The sequence below is a fragment of the Podarcis erhardii genome (assembly GCF_964252035.2).
Source record: "Podarcis erhardii genome assembly, chromosome: 14".
Lineage (NCBI taxonomy): Eukaryota > Metazoa > Chordata > Lepidosauria > Squamata > Lacertidae > Podarcis > Podarcis erhardii.
Genome location: NC_138503.1, coordinates 30,651,159 through 30,666,873, shown reverse-complemented (window position 1 = coordinate 30,666,873; position 15,715 = coordinate 30,651,159). Strand labels below are relative to the sequence as shown.

Genomic DNA, 15,715 nt, shown 5'->3' with positions numbered 1-15,715 from the left:
GAGCAAGGAAGTTATAGCTATTGCTGGCCCCCAAAATAAACCTGAGACTAAGAGAACCAAGTGTGCTTGTTTGAAAGGTTCAGAATTCTATTTTTCCCTTTATGTGTGTTTGTGCAGATTATGCCTAATTTCTAAACTACAATTCACAGGATTCTTTTCGAGGGAGGATGTGCTTTGAATGTGATCCCAAAGCCAGCTGCTGGAGCAAGTTATCTGCTTGGAGCTGTCCAACTTCCTGCAACTTCAGCCTGACACTGTCTCCTTCCTGACACCTGCCTAGGCCATTTATCTCGCCCCCACTCATGGTCAGGAGAGGATAGCCTAGTTTATGCAAGCATTTGGCTCCCTTCCCATTTAATTTTATTTAGGTGTGTGGAAACAATCATGGAAACGAACCCTTAAGGTTCTTCTCAAAGTGTGGTTTTAAGGATTCCTTCCAACCCTTCTCCAGTTTGGATCATGGTCTAGGTTAGAGAAGGACCATCTTTCACCTTGAAGATGTACAAATCCCAAGGGATACTGCAGTGGGTGCTCTGATGCGTTGTGGAGCATTTTGTGGTGATGGAGAGAGAGAAGTCTCCTCCTTCTCTAGACTCTCGTTGGTGCCATTGCCAGCACATCCTCCAGAGTTAAATGCAAGCAGAAGTGGAAGATTGGGAGGAGGCGTTGGGGATGGGTGAGAGTCCACTGTGTCTCACTTTCCAAGTTCTTAGGAATTGGTTCAAGTGATGAGTTCATTTCACTTTGACTTCGATGTGTGGGGAGAGGAATTGGCTCATTTCCGGTTGAAATGGAGGATCAGCTGGTTGTTCTCACTTAATCTAATTGTATTAGATTTGGATTTGCTCTGTTGCTCTGTTACAAATGGTTAGTATTTTGAGGTCTTTTGTGAATTGTAGTTATTGCAAGCCACCTTGAGTGCTCTGTATAGGAAAAGGAGGCAAGGGTTAAAATATTGATACACAAATCCAGAAACCATCTTGGGAAATGCTCCTTGACTGCTGAGCCACACAGTTCGAAATCCACACATTCCCATGTTTCAGGGGAAGGGAATCCAACTGCAGAACATCCAGTCTATTCTAGTTCCACCAAAATGTCACCAACACAGCCCGGAGTCGCTCCTTATTACTTCACAAATCCCAAGGTTGATCCCATGAAACTGTAGGTTGCTTGAAGCAACACATGGAAGAAATGCATCACTCTTGGTTTTTGTTCCGTGTCCCTAGGTTGCTGGCCATTTTGCCACCCGGCATCATTCTGAAGGGCAAATCCATTTGGCAGTTCAAGGTTAATCTGTCCCTTTCTCACGTGGGATTGGTTCTTCCTGCACAGACCTGATACTTGCTAATTGAATGAGTTGATGAAGTGAGTCGTTGGCCCAAACTGGAACAAATTATGCAGCAATTAGATAAACAAGCTAGAAATGCATTAATTAATGTGCACCGGCCCAGGAAGATGCTGCTGTAAGAAGGGCGGTGCATTTTCCATTATAAATATATGTGCAAATTTATTCTTCTGCAGTGTATTAATTACATGTTATAAGGAATGGTGGCACTAATCTTTCTTCCACTTGCTTCATGGAACTGACTCAATCTTCAATGCCCAGATGGGGCCACCCTCACATAATACCACTGCTAGGAAGAAGGGGAAGGCGATAGACTACATTGGCTGAGTTCTATCTCCTGTTGTTGTTTTTCTGGATCCATTTCAGGATCTTATCCCTCCCTGGGACTTTGCATCATCACCTCCAGTTGCCGCAAGGTGACAGTGAGAGGTTGCCTTACAATTTGGGAATAACTGCCCCAAGTCATGAAGGTGTTCTGTGACGTGCTTTTCCTTGCCTGTTGATGGAGGCTGTCATATTGGGTACATGTGATTGACTTCATGATGCACTAAGCAGAAGTTGACCCTGGGGAGTTAGAAGTTGCAGATTTGGAAAGCACTGGCTCCTCTGTTTTTTGGAAGAAAGAGCAATGATGTAGAATAAGGCAGCCTCAATTCAGCTGGCAGTGGTCAGGAAGAAAAGAGGAAATATGGCTCATGTTAAACTGCCAACTTGTCTCTATTTCCATAATGGAAACTGAGGCTGACAGCTGTGAGCCAGTCATAGAGGACCTGCTAAGCTGGGGTTTGCATCCCCACTCTGTCCGATTTTCTATCCATGTGTCTGTACTTTGTATGTTTGAATGGAGGAGATAATTGATCCTCTGCAAACAGGCGTGTCAGTGCAAAATATCCAAATTTCACATCTACACTCATGGGGTCTAAACTGGAGGTGACTGTCGAGGAATGAGACCTTGGGGTCACAATATGATAGCTTAATGAAGACCCTGACCCTGTGTGCAGTGGCTGTGAAGAAGGCAAATTCCACTCTGTGGATCATTGAGAGAGCAATTGAAAAATGAGACTGTCGCTATCATAACGTCATTATGCAATCCTGTGGTGTGACTGCATTTTGGAATACTGTGTATCGTTCTGGTCGCCTCACCTCCAAAAGGATATTGCAAAGTTGGGAAAGGTCCAGGAAAGGGCAATCCAAATGGTCAAGGGGGTGGAGTGACTCCCCTATGAAGAAAGGACTTTGTAGTTCTAGAGAAAAGGCAACTAAGAGGTGACATGATAGACATTTATAAAATTGTGGATGGCATGAAGAAAGTGGATTGAGAAAAAACTTTTCTCCCTCTCTCCTAACACTGGAACTTAGCAGACATTCAATGAAGCTGAAGGCTGAAAGGTCCAGGAAGGCAGTTCAAAGGAAGGACTTATTCAGGCAGCGCATAGTTAAAGGATGGAACTTGCTCCCATGGGAGACAGTGATGGCCACCAACTTGGATACCTTTAAAAGAGGAGGTAGAAGAGGTCTCTCAGTGGCTATTAGCCCTGGTGAATATACTCTGCCTCCACAGCAGTAATGCTTCTGAAGACCAGTTGCTGGGTACTGCATGAGAGGGATGTGCTATTGTGCTTGTATTCCCTCAGGCATCTAGTCAGCTTCTGTGAGAAAAGGATGTCAGACCAGATGTGCCATTGGCCTTATGCAGGCATCCCCAAACTCGGCCCTCCAGATGTTTTGGGACTACAATTCCCATCATCCCTGACCACTGGTCCTATTAGCTAGGGATGATGGGAGCTGTAGTCCAAAAACATCTGGAGGGCCGAGTTTGCCTATGCCTGGCCTTATGTTAGAGCAGGATGTCCTTAGGTTCTTAGAGTTTGTTCACAAGGCAGCCCACGGATAACGTGGAGTGCAGGGACCTTTCGCAGGTACTGCGGCACCATCGCGGTTGCTCCTGGAAATTTCAAGCTCTCCTGCCTGTCTTTATATTTTAATGATGCCAAACATGCCTCAGCTGTCAATCCAGTTAGGCAGCAATTACCTTAATTGAGGCTTTTGACAACCAAATCATGGGCAATTCTGCAGGTCAGCTTGGCATCAGGTAGATGATTTCTTCTTTTCCCTGTATCTTCTCGTGCAGAATCTCTAGTGGCTGCATCTTCAGGGTTGGCCTGAACATAATTTCAAAGAACTATGCTGAGTGGCTTCCATTTTGGAAGCCCCGGCTGCAGTGAAACTTCCAAAGGGGCCTTTTGCAAGCAAGGGGGTCCAAGAGTCCATCCTGCCTTTCAGGGATAAACAAGGTATGACATTAACATATGAACATAATAAGAGCTTGCTGGATCAGGCCAAAAAGGGCCCATCTAGTCCAGCATCCTGTTATCACATGAATTCTGGTGTTATGAGAGAGGGAGAAAAACTTTTCTTTATCTTTGGTGTTTCCAGTATGCAAATGAAAGATAGAGAGTGAATAAGAATAAGAATAAGAATAAGAATAAGAATAAGAATAAGAATAAGAATAAGAATAAGAATAAGAATAAGAATAAGAATACTTTTATTATTTCTACCCCACCCATCTGGCTGGGTTTCCCCAGCCACTCTGGGCAGTTTATAGCACTCTGGGTGGCTTACACAGGATGCCCTGGCCCTTTCCCACTGAGTCTTTTCTCTCTTCCCTTTCCAGTACGAGATGCCAGAAATCTGGTTCCAATGGATCCCAACGGCTTGTCAGACCCGTATGTGAAACTCAAGCTCATCCCTGACCCGAAAAGTGAAAGCAAACAGAAGACTAAAACCATCAAATGTTCTCTGAACCCTGAGTGGAATGAGACCTTTAAATTGTGAGTACGGCTCAATGGCAACCTTTGACATCTTCTGACGGGTTCCTGGGACTCCAACTTGAAACAGAAGGGGTGGGGTGGGGTGGAGTGGAAATGGCTGGCTGGCTGGCTGGTGACCCTCTCCTTCGCTGCTGCTCCAGATTTTTGACTCAAGGGGTCAGGGAATGGCCATGATGACTCCTTCTTCACACCTTTAGGGTAATAGCAGGAGCCCCAACCATGTGAGAGATGCCCATACTGTGGTGCCTCACCTGGATGCAGGTGCCACAGTGGTGTGGAGGGGGAGCCACCTTGTGGGCTCCTACTGCATGACAGCAGAGCTTCTGATTGTTACCTTTGGCATATAGGAAGGTGTCACATGACAGCTATTCCCTAAGCAAGGAATGGGGAACTTTCATAGGTCATGGGTGTTTTTTTCAGACCCTACACCCCAGCTGAGACCCTACTGTGGCTGGGACTAAACCTTGAAACCATTGCGAAGAGTCTGTGCGCACCAGTTTGCACAAAACAGGCATGTGCTGATTCTTATGTATAGATGCAGATTTAGAAATTAAATGTCTCAAAAGGCAAAGCGACAAATTTCACACGCAGGCCACCTCAGATAAATGCTTTGATTTGCTTGTGCTCAACTCCACATCAGTCCTTCTTTCATTCATTTACCCCAGATTATTTTCCCAACAGACATCTGAAGGCATGTTCAGGGAAGTTTTTAATGTGTGACATTTTAATGTATTTTAAATCTTTGTTGGAAGCCACCCAGAGTGGCTGGGGAGACCCAGCCAGATGGGTGGGGTACAAATAAATTATTATTATTATTATTATTATTATTATTATTATTATGCTCCAAAGCAATTCAATTTGCCTTCAGTTACCCTGTTCATTACCCCAGTAAACTACAACACATCCCTCCAATTCAATTCCCCCCCAATTCCCGCCCCCTCCTGGAAACACCCAGGGCCTGGGACCCCCTAGAGACCCACCCATAGCAACACCCCTGCTGAGCCCAGTTTCCTCCCACCGGTCCCTCCTTGCAGGGCTGGTGCTTCCCTAGAATGAATGGGTTGCAAATGATGCTGTGCTTTAATTGCTGAGAAACGCTAAGCAGATTTCAGAGTGAAGCGGCAGGCTCCTTTCTTCAGCTCCTCTCCTCCCTTGCACCCATCCTGTCAGCACTGCTGAGAATGCCATTTCACGCTCCAGGTTGGCGCTGATCAAAGCCTTGCATTTCAATTGCCAGGCGCTCTGAGGTCCTCCATTTGAAGGGGACCCTGTCAGGAAATGAGGCATTAGAGGAGGCACGTCTGTCCGCCGAAAACCGTGGCTTCATTTCATAGCTGCTGATTGATTGAGTGCCCACCTGGAAGGCGTGGAAGCAGCTTGCAGATATAGCTCCCTCCAAAAAGAAGATGCCTTTTAAAATCTCTTTCCTCCTCCCTTTTGTTTCTACCAGCCAACTGAAAGAGTCTGACAAGGACAGGAGGCTATCTGTGGAGATCTGGGACTGGGACCTGACCAGTCGGAATGATTTCATGGGGTCGCTGTCCTTTGGGATCTCAGAGCTGCTGAAAGCTGGAGTGGATGGCTGGTAAGGTGGACCTGCCTCTGAAGGGGCTTGGATCAGGGCAATCACTAGCCAGCTGGTGCCCTCCAGATCTTTGCTATCTATTTATTTCATTCCATTTCTATCCCACCTTTCCTCCAAGTAGCTCAGGTGGCATACATGGTTCTCCCCATTTTATCCTCACAACAACCCTGCAAGGTGGGTTAGGCTGGGAGGCAGTGCCCCAGGTCACACCCAGAGAGCTTGGTGGCCAAGTGGGGATTTGAGCCCTGGTGTCAGGAACTGGAGTCAGGCGTACATCAGCAAGGAAAACCACAAAGCACCCGATGTCAGTGACGTCAACTCTTGATTCAAAGAAACCCAAACAGCTCGGTCCTAGTGGTTGCAGCAACCCTTCCCAGTAGGTCTTGCCCCAATGAAGCAGTTGTGAGGACTGAAGGTCCCCGCCTTCCCACCGCTCTGTAAGGTTTCCCTCCCAGTTCCTCTCCTAGCAGCCTAAATCTCCGTCATCTTTTCTCTCTTTGCTCTTCTTTCCTCATTCCCCTGCAGGTTCTAGGAGACCAGGGGGAAGGGGAGCTGGTCACAGCAGGAGGGGGAGACTCCCTAGCTTCTTCAGCAGCCTACCTCATCACTGTCTCCTGGGCCCACTCCCCTCCAGCCTCCTCTCCTGCCTCTGAGTTTGAACTGCCCTCTGTCACAGCCTCTTCCTGCTCCCTAAACCCTGTTGCCTCTTCAGCTTCTAACGCCTCCTTCCCCCAGTCTGTTCCTTCTTCTCCCTCTGACCGTTTGTCGTCCTCCCACCAACATCCCCCTGGCTCTGAGCCTTCTTCCCCTGAGGGTTCCTTTGGGGGTTCTCCAGATGGTGCCTCCCACCACTCTTCTACATCCAGTCGGTTCATGACACCTGGTCTCCCACACCTGGTCCAACACTCCAAGCACTACACCAGACTGGCTGTCCTTGCTGGGGCTCATGGGAGAGGTAGTTGAAAGCATCTGGAGGCCATGGTGGCAGGAGGTCTTGCTGAAACAAAACAGTGGGAGTGTATTGCCAGGGAGGGATCTGATCCTTAGGAGCCCAGTTTGCATCTGCACCAGGCAGAGTTGGTTGCAGAGAACCCAGCAAAGAGGCTTCCTGCCCCTCCCTAGGCTGAAAGTTTAATCTGTGGATGTGAAGAATGGGATTACTTGCTGAGGCTTCCCTGTTTCCTCAAATGAAACACTGTCCAAAGCAGTTAATTACTGTCAGTCGAGGCGGGCAGCGTGGGCCTATCAACTCCCAGAGGAGTAGGGCCTGTTTGTTTCTGTTTTATCTCCCTCAGCAGGAAACAGGATTTTAATTTTCTTCCTTCCCGCTCCTGGTGCTGAAGAGTTGGGTGACCTTAGCGAGCAGACCAGAATGCCTATAAAACTTCTGTGAGTGCGGCAGGTAGCAGATCTAGCTGGTCCTTCTGTGAGCTGGAGGGGGGACTCTTTCCTTGTCAAACTCAACACCTGGATTTGAGGATTCATCCTGGAAGGTGGTGTTTTGAAACCAAGGGGAACAGAAGAACAGAAGAAGAGTCTGTTGGATAAGGCCAATGGCACATCTCAGAGTGGCCAAACAGATGCCTGTAGGAAGCCCACCACCAAGATTCAAGGACAAGAGCCTTCTCCCCTCCTGTGGTTTCCAGCAACTAGTATTATGAAGCTTCACTGACCCCAACTGTGAGGGCAGAGCATAGCCAAGGGAGAAAGTTAATGCCATCCTGACCAAGTCAGTGCTTGTGAAATATATTTGTGGAAGTCAAAAGGGTGATTTCTAGGTCCATTGACATCCTGGGCTAATGGCAACAGGTCCTGAAATCCCATGGATTGCTCTGTTCCAGGATGCCAAATGGGGAAGGGCTGTGGTAGCTCAGTGGCAGAGCACATTTTGTGCATACAGAAGGTCCCAGGTTCAATCCCCCTGATGGCATCTCCAGGTGGGACTGGGAGAGGCACCCTGTCTGCAACACTGAAGAGCTGCTGCCGGTCAGGATAGACAATACTGAGCTGGGTGGACTAATGGTCTGGTTCGATATCAGGCACCTTCCTATGTTCCCATTTAAATCAGAACCACAAGGACTTTATTTTTAGGAAAGGGACATGGCTCTGCAGTAGAGCACCTGCTTTGCATGCAGAAGGTCCCAGGTTAAATTTGCCCTAGTGGCATCTCCAGCTAAGCCTTGGGAAGACACCCCAGCTGAAGCCCAGCTGCCAGTTAGTTTGAACAATACAGAGCTAGATTGTCTTTGCTATCTGTGTTACCATCTTAGTCTCCTGATGGATCCACACACACAGTTGTAAATCCACTGGTCGCTGTGCTTACTGGACCAAGACATTGTGTCACCTGAGGTGAAGATGGGGCACACACACACAAACATATACACACACACCTACCTCAGTTTCTCCAATCACACACACCCCTTTCTGCCCACTTGAACCCTCCTTTGATTCTGATGATGGAGCAGTCTTCTCTATAGCACCTGAGGGCAGTGGGCTTGCTTAGGGGGTATGGAGGTCTGGGTTTTCTGAGTTTTCAAAGGAACTACCCGTGGAAACCTGACCAAAGCATAGGCAAACAGCAGGATGTATTTCCATCTGCACGGCAGACAGAGAACCGGTCCGTTGACTAAATGGTTTTCCCAAAATGCTACGAGGACATTAGCAGTAAGTCATGGACCAATTTGGAATGCACTCCCATGGGAGACAGAGATGGCCACCCACTGAGATGGCTTTAGAAGAGGATCAGACCAATTCATGGAGGAGGGGGAGGCTATCAATGGCTGCTAGCCACAATAGCTGTGTTCTACCCCTGTGATCAGAGGCAGTCATGCCTGTTGCTGGAAGCCACAGGAGGGGAGAATACTCTTGTGGTTGGGTTCTGCTTACAAGGACTTCCCATGGGGCATCTGGTTGGCCACTTTGAGAACAGGATGCTGGACTAGATGGGCCATTAGCCTGATCTTCAGACTCTTCTTATCTTCATATGTTTTCTGCTGCGGGCTGTCAAAGCGAAGCAGGGATGGGGCAGTTGGATCTGGCGTGAGTGGAGCAGGGTTGCAAATGAGTCTGGGTGCCGCTTCTGGTTGGCACCAACCGCCGCCACTGCCAACTATACATTGCTCAAGCCCCAGGAGCAGATCCATGTCACATCTGAGTCTGCTTCAGTGCTGAGGACCCGTCCCTGCAGTCTGAGGAGCTGAGCTTAAGATCTCCAGGGTTGGCAGCGATGAGCCGGAGAGGCGTTGGTTCGAGGCAAGCGCGACGGGCCACTCCTCCTCTGAATTTGCCGCAAGCTCTCCGAAGGAAAACAAATTGCAAATTTCCTCCAAGCCCTCGCTGCCACCTGTGGAGCCGTCTCCAGCGGGGAGATGGGCGCACATTAAAGAGCATGTAAAATATGGTAAACAGCTCCTTGCTGCATTTTTAAAAACTGTTAAGTGGAGATCTAAGTAATTTTCCTTGTCACAGTGTTTGGCTAAAGTAAACTCCGGGAGGTGGGAGTCTCCAGTGCATTTTTCATCTCTAAAGAGCCGCAGCAAATGGAGGCGCGGAGTTGAAGGGAAGGGTCCATCCTTGCATTATGCAAATCCTGCTTTGTTCCTTCCCTGCCAGTCAGGCGCACCACCGCGCTCAGCCGATAATGGCCCCCTGATAAACTCTTCCTCTCCGCTGAAAAGATCTCATTGACAGAACTGGAGCTTCGCCTCCAGCGGCAGAAACTGACTCACAGCTGAATGACAATTCCATGATTCCCCGTAATTGCTTATTAGATTTTGTTTGTTTGTTTGCTCCCCTCCCTTCTCCTGGGGGGGGGGGTCTTTGCTTTGTAGAAGGCTCTTCCTGAAAGGGTGATGGAGCTACTTTTCTGGGATTGCTCAGCCTTGGAGATTTGAAAATCACAGAGCCAATATGGTGTAGCGGTTAGAGTGTTGGACTAAGGATGGTACATGACCCCAGTCAAACTTGCAAAAATATACCACTTGTCTGATAATAAGTGTTGGAAATGCAGGGAAAGTGAAGGAACGTTCTTTCACCTCTGGTGGACCTGCCCTAGGGTTAAGGCCTTCTGGGAAATGATATATAATGAGCTGAAAAAGGTATTTAAGTATACCTTCCCTAAGAAACCAGAGGCCTTCCTTCTGGGCATTGTTGGCCAGAGGGTGTTAAAGAATGATCAAACATTTTTTATGTATGCAACAACAGCAGCAAGGATACTCGTTGCTAAGCATTGGAAAACCCAAGATCTACCCACACTGGAAGAATGGCAGATGCAACTGATAGACTATATGGAACTGGCTGAGATGACTGGCAGAATCCGAGACCTGGGAGAGGAGACGGTGGAAGAAGATTGGAAGAAATTTAAGGACTATTTGCAAAAATATTGTAAACTGTATGAATGTTAAGGAGGATGCTTGATCGCAAACAATTTGGCACCATTGAATTAGATAAAGTGAACTATGAAGATAAGTTAAATTTAGGAAAAAATCAACCTTTAGATAATGATTAGGCTAAACTAAAAGTTTTAAAAAGTCAAATGAATATATCTAAAATTCAAGATATAACATTGGAAAACTAGATAAGGTGGGGATAAGGTGATAAATTGCTGAATTAATTTTTATATTTTGTAACGTAGGAGCGGGAGATGTGAGGAAGTCCAAAAAGGATAAGAAAACATGTTATAAAATGTGATATTTTTTGTATGTTTTGTTTATTATGTTGTAATTTAAAAAAAAAAAATTAATAATTTTTTTAAAAAAAAAAAAATAAAATCAGAGGAGAAATAGAAAAAAATAAAATAAAAATAGAGTGTTGGACTAAGACCTGGGAGATGAGGGTTCAAAATCCCCACTCAGCCATAAAGCTCTCTGGGTGTCAGGGACTGGCTGGATGAGAAAAAGTGGTGGGAGCCAGCTGCCCAAAAGCATTGCAAGGAGGACACAGAAGAAGACGACTTAGATCCAGGATCCTGGTGGTGGGACACTGAAGAGCAGTCTGGGGAAGGGACGAGCTGGAAGGTAGAAGCAGGGGTTTTGAGCGATCAAGGGAAGTCAGGCGAAGGAGGGTGTTCCAAGACAGGGTTAGAGGCTGAGAGTCACAACGTGAGTGCAGACTCAGACAGAGGGGAGTCAGAGGTTGTCCCTGCTACACAGCAGCAGGACAGTCCCAGTCCTTCTGGCTCTTTCCCCCCTCTGACACCCCGCTTGAGGAAAGTCCTGTACGTTGTCGAGCAATGAGCCCTGCAAGCCCAAAGAATAAGCCCCTCCCCTCCCATGCTTTCCTGCCTTGTGGATGACCTGGTCTCGCTTGAAAGCTCCTTGACACTGGGTGACCTTGGGCCAGTCACTGCTTCTCAGCCTAACCTACCTCACAGGGTTGTTGTGGAGATTAAATGTGGAGAGATAGAACCATGTATGCCACCTTGAGTGTACATGGATGCTTAGATCAGTGTTTTTCAACCTTTTTTGGGCAAAGGCACACTTGTTTCATGAAAAAAATCACGAGGCACACCACCATTAGAAAATGTTTAATATTTTTTTCTTTAATGGCAAACAAAAACGTTGCGGACCGTTCTCTGCTCAGCGGGGATCGATCCGCTGATCCCCGCTGAGCCGGCGGATGACAGCTCCGTCTCCGCACTGTGTGCAGAGAGGGAGATGTCAGAGCCCCGCTGCTCTCTATGGGGAATTGGATGAGAGCGGACCGCCTGTCCGCTCTCATCCGATTCCATCCAATCTGATCCCCACCCAGGACGGATGGAAAATAGGGTGGACACAGTCCGGCGGCCACCTAGTGGGCGAAAATTTGACTTTAAAAAAAAAAAAATCTTTCAAATTTTTCAATTTTTCCCACGGCACACCAGGCAACATCTAGTGTGCCACGGAACAGTGGTTGAAAAACACTGGTTTAGATCATTTTTTAAAACGTGGAATATAAATGACAAAAGTAAAGCAATTACCTGTGCTGTGGAGGACTCCGTAAATAGTTTCATGGAGGCAGGGTGCTTCCCCCTCCCATTACCTTGGAATTGAGTCTGTCTCCAACTAGACTAGAGGCTCTAGACCAGAGCTTGTTTTTCTAGAGCTCATTTGGGTCCTTCAGCCACATCCATTGTTTTCCCACCTCACCTTGCTTGGGTTGCAGCTTCTGACTCTGGTTCTGCTTTGCTTACCCAATTCCCCCCTGCCTAGGTTTAAGCTGCTGAGCCAGGAGGAAGGGGAGTACTTCAACGTCCCCGTGCCCCCTGAAGGCGAAGAGGGGAATGAAGAGCTCAGGCAGAAGTTTGAGGTGAGCAGCCCTTCCAAAGGACCAGCCCCCCAACATCCTTCTCCTGAATGAGGCATTCCAGGGGGGAGAGAAGGAGGTGTGGGAATGTTCAGGGTGGCAGGAGAGGATATATTGTTTATTAATATCCTTCCTAACTTGCCCTTTACTTTGCAGAGTTTACATTCCCCTTCTCACACACAGGAGAAAGCTGGTTGCAGGCTCGTTAGAACCTCTTACTATTATGCCATTAATCTGCCTCAGATTGAATTGTATGTTCCTGGTAAGATCCCCTTTTAAATCCCTCCTAAAAGAATAAAGACACCACAGTCTTATTCATAAGCAATAAGAAGAAGGTTTACTCATGATCAGGCAGAGCTTTAGGCTTAAAGTTACAAGCATATACAAATGGGTTTACCCCATATGGGAGATGAGCTGGGGAGACTGCAAGCTAGCAGTCCAACAAGTTTGCAGGACAAAAGGAAGATGGAAAAGAGAGAGAGTGGCAGCATCGCTTGGCCTTTTACCAGGTCTGGAAAGGTCACGCCCACCCACTAGTAACATACAAGGAAGGATGCTCCAGGCCAGGAGGAACAGGAAGTTTTGACTGGCTGGACCAAACATGTCAACTCTAGCAAAACAAGGAATGTTGTATTTGACTGCTCCCAGTGGATTACATGCCACAGGAGATTCACAAGTTGCAAAGTGTGCAGAGGAGCAGCGGCGTAGCGTGGGTTGTCAGCACCCGGGGCAAGGCAAATAATTTGCGCCCCCTAACCCGGGGCAAGGCAAGTAATTTGCGCCCCTTAACCCGGGGCAAGGCAAGTAATTTGCGCCCCTTAACCCGGGGCAAGGCAAGTAATTTGCGCCCCTAACCCCTAACCTGCCGCCGCTGCCAGCTTCTTCTTGCTGCTGCCTGGGCTGGGGTATTTACGGTAAGGTAGCCACGGCGGCGGCGGCGGGTCCGTGTCAGGTGATCTGAGGCGAGTTGCCGCTGGCGCTGCCGCCCAAACGACGCCGCTTGCCCGGAGGAGGAGGAGGGCAGAGAGGCGAGGAAAATGCAACATGGCCCAGCAGCTGCAGCAGCGGCGGCGGCAGCGCGGGGACCGCGGCGAGCGCTGAGAGCCGCTGCCTGCCGGACGCCTTCAGCCCGGACGCACGCACAGCTCGTCGGTTCCGCGAGACATGGGGCTCTGCTACAGCCTGCGCCCGAGGCTCTTCGGCAACTCCAGAGGCGGCAAGCACCCCCCCCCGATGTTGCGCCCGGTGCGGCCGGCCCCCCCTGCACCCCCCACGCTACGCCACTGCAGAGGAGCATAGCCAAATTGCTCAAGGGTCTGAAAACCAAGCCTGATGAGGAACAGTTGAGGGAGTTGGATCTGTTTAGCCTGGAGAAGAGAAGACTGAGAAGCAACAGGATAGCCATTTTCAAATATCTGAAGGGCTGTTACGTTGAAGACGGAGTGAGCGTGTTTTCTGCTGCTCCAGAGGGGAGGATATGAACCAACGGATTCAAATGACAGGGAAGGAGATTCCCACTAAACCTTAGGAAGAACCTTCTGATGGTAAGAGCTTTTTGCCAGGGGAACAGACTCCCTCGGAAGGTGGTGGACAAGAGATGTGACTCAGGGCTACACTCCTCTAAAGTAAGGAACTGTGGACTTGCAGCACAAGACCTTGGCTCTTAGCACCATGCTTAGAGGAACAGGAAGCTTATGTGTGATGCTTGGGATAGATCTGTTCCTTCATCCAGTATCTCAGAATTTATTTATTTCATAAAATTTATACTCTGCCTGATTGGGAAGAAAAACGTGGTTTACAAGAAAAATGAAAAGATACAACAATAAGATTATCAATAAGAAGAATTAATAGCAATTTAAGACTTTCAAAAAGTTAAAATAACAATACAGTCGTACCTTGGTTGTCGAACACCTTAGTTGTCGAACAAATCGGCTCCTGGGTGATCGAAACCCAGAAGTGAATGTTCCAGTTTTGAAATGGTTTTTGGAAGCCAAACGTCCGTGCTGCTTCCGTGGCTTCCAGTTGGCTGCAGGAGCTTTGGTTTCCGAACATTATGGAAGACTAACTGACTTCCGGAACGGATCCCGTTCTACTTCCAAGGTACAAGTGTAGACCAAAACAGATTAAAACATGAATCAACTTTCTAAAAAACTGGGTAGGCTTGTCTAAACAAAGATGATTTTAGCAGGCAACAAAAAGAATACAACGAAGGTGCCTGCCTGCTATCAATCAGCAGGGAGTTCCAAAGTTCAGTTGCTTCCACACTCAAAGATGGAGTTCTTACCAATGTGGAATGGGTATTATGTGGCACCTGTGGACAGTGCCAGTTCTGCAGATTGAAGTGGTCAAGGGGGCACAGGTGAGGTAATCTGATCTCACAGGTAAACTAGTCCCAGGTTGTTAGCTCCAGGTGAAAGCACCCCAGGGCAAGGGGATTCTGAAATGAATTGGACCCTGCTACTGGCTCTTTGCAGGAAAGGAGCATTGCATCTGCCAATTTTACTCTGCGTTCCAGCTCTCCAACGGTGTTTCTGGTAGCAGAGGGAGCCTTGCCCCCCCCCCAGGTGATACCAGGAAGCCTCTTTTGCGGCTGCCGTGCAAACCTTCTCTCTTGTGCTCGGAGCAGCTGCCCCAATTAAACCACTGGAATCGGCTTAATGGAATTTCATGCTAGGCTGAGCTCTGGGCAGGCTCCTCCAATGTGACATATTTTTTCAGACATTAAAACGAATAAATTGTGAGATAGCTCTGTCTCTGTGCGCGTGTGTTGTTTAACAAATTGTGCTCCGGTGAATTAGTTAGCCACCAGACTGCGGTGGGGAAGGGAAGGCTTTGCACGAGGGATGTGATTGTTCACCATTCTTCCGGCAAAGCTCCTTTTAAACAGTCGGCAGGGATTGGAAATTGCAAACGGAATAAGCATTGTTTGTCCCTTTTGCAAAGCAGGCTTGATCAACCGCCATCCATATCGGACACGCACATTTTCATTCAAACTTCTTTCAAAGGAGGAATCACTACCTTTTTGCCATTGTGGGACAAGTCTTTATGTCCAAGGAAATGTTGCTTTTCTTTAAAAATAATAAAAAAAGAACTTGCAGCTGAGGATCAGTGCAGGATAATGCAAAGAGCTAGGATCAGTGCTTTTTTTCTTTAAAAAATGTTTAGGGGTAATACTGCCCTTCAATGAGGCCAAACTTAGATCCACAAAATGTTTAGGGGTGTGCGTACCCCTGCGTACCCCCCAGAAAAAAGCACTGGCTAGGATCATGTGTACATGAGCTGCAATCATCATAGTATTTCTCCCCCAAATATTTTATTGTTGTCACTTATTTATACAAGAAGCAGACATCAATATTCAACCATCCTCACCACAGAAGCACCAAACGTCTCTTTAATTACGTTCAGCTTTTAAGTCATTGCAGTTTTTAAACAAAAGTATCATTTCACAAGTTGTCATGTGTTCTCAGAGGCCTTTAGCCATGTTCTCTCGATGTTGCATGTGCAATGAGAATATGCCAGGTTGACTGAAAAGTAGTGATTTGCTTGTCTGTTCGGCTCTCTCGGACGTGGGTTGTCAGCGATTGTCAAAGTCTGACTGAGCAGGGATGGAACAAGAATGTTTTGAGGTGAAAATTTGTACGGTGTATGAATGAAAAATCCGCCCAGGAGAGC

The 15,715-nt window shown here is 47.6% G+C and overlaps 1 protein-coding gene across 2 annotated transcripts in view; it reads left to right on the top strand.

Moving 5' to 3' along the window:
- PRKCB (protein kinase C beta) overlaps positions 1 to 15,715 on the top strand; it is a 186,593-nt gene that overhangs the window by 103,546 nt on the left and 67,332 nt on the right. For both annotated transcript variants that reach the window (XM_081840640.1, XM_081840639.1), the window contains exons 6-8: positions 4,020 to 4,176; positions 5,627 to 5,761; positions 11,950 to 12,046. In XM_081840640.1, coding sequence (XP_081696766.1) covers positions 4,020 to 4,176; positions 5,627 to 5,761; positions 11,950 to 12,046 — 389 coding nt within the window. The remainder of the gene's footprint in view (positions 1 to 4,019; positions 4,177 to 5,626; positions 5,762 to 11,949; positions 12,047 to 15,715) is intronic.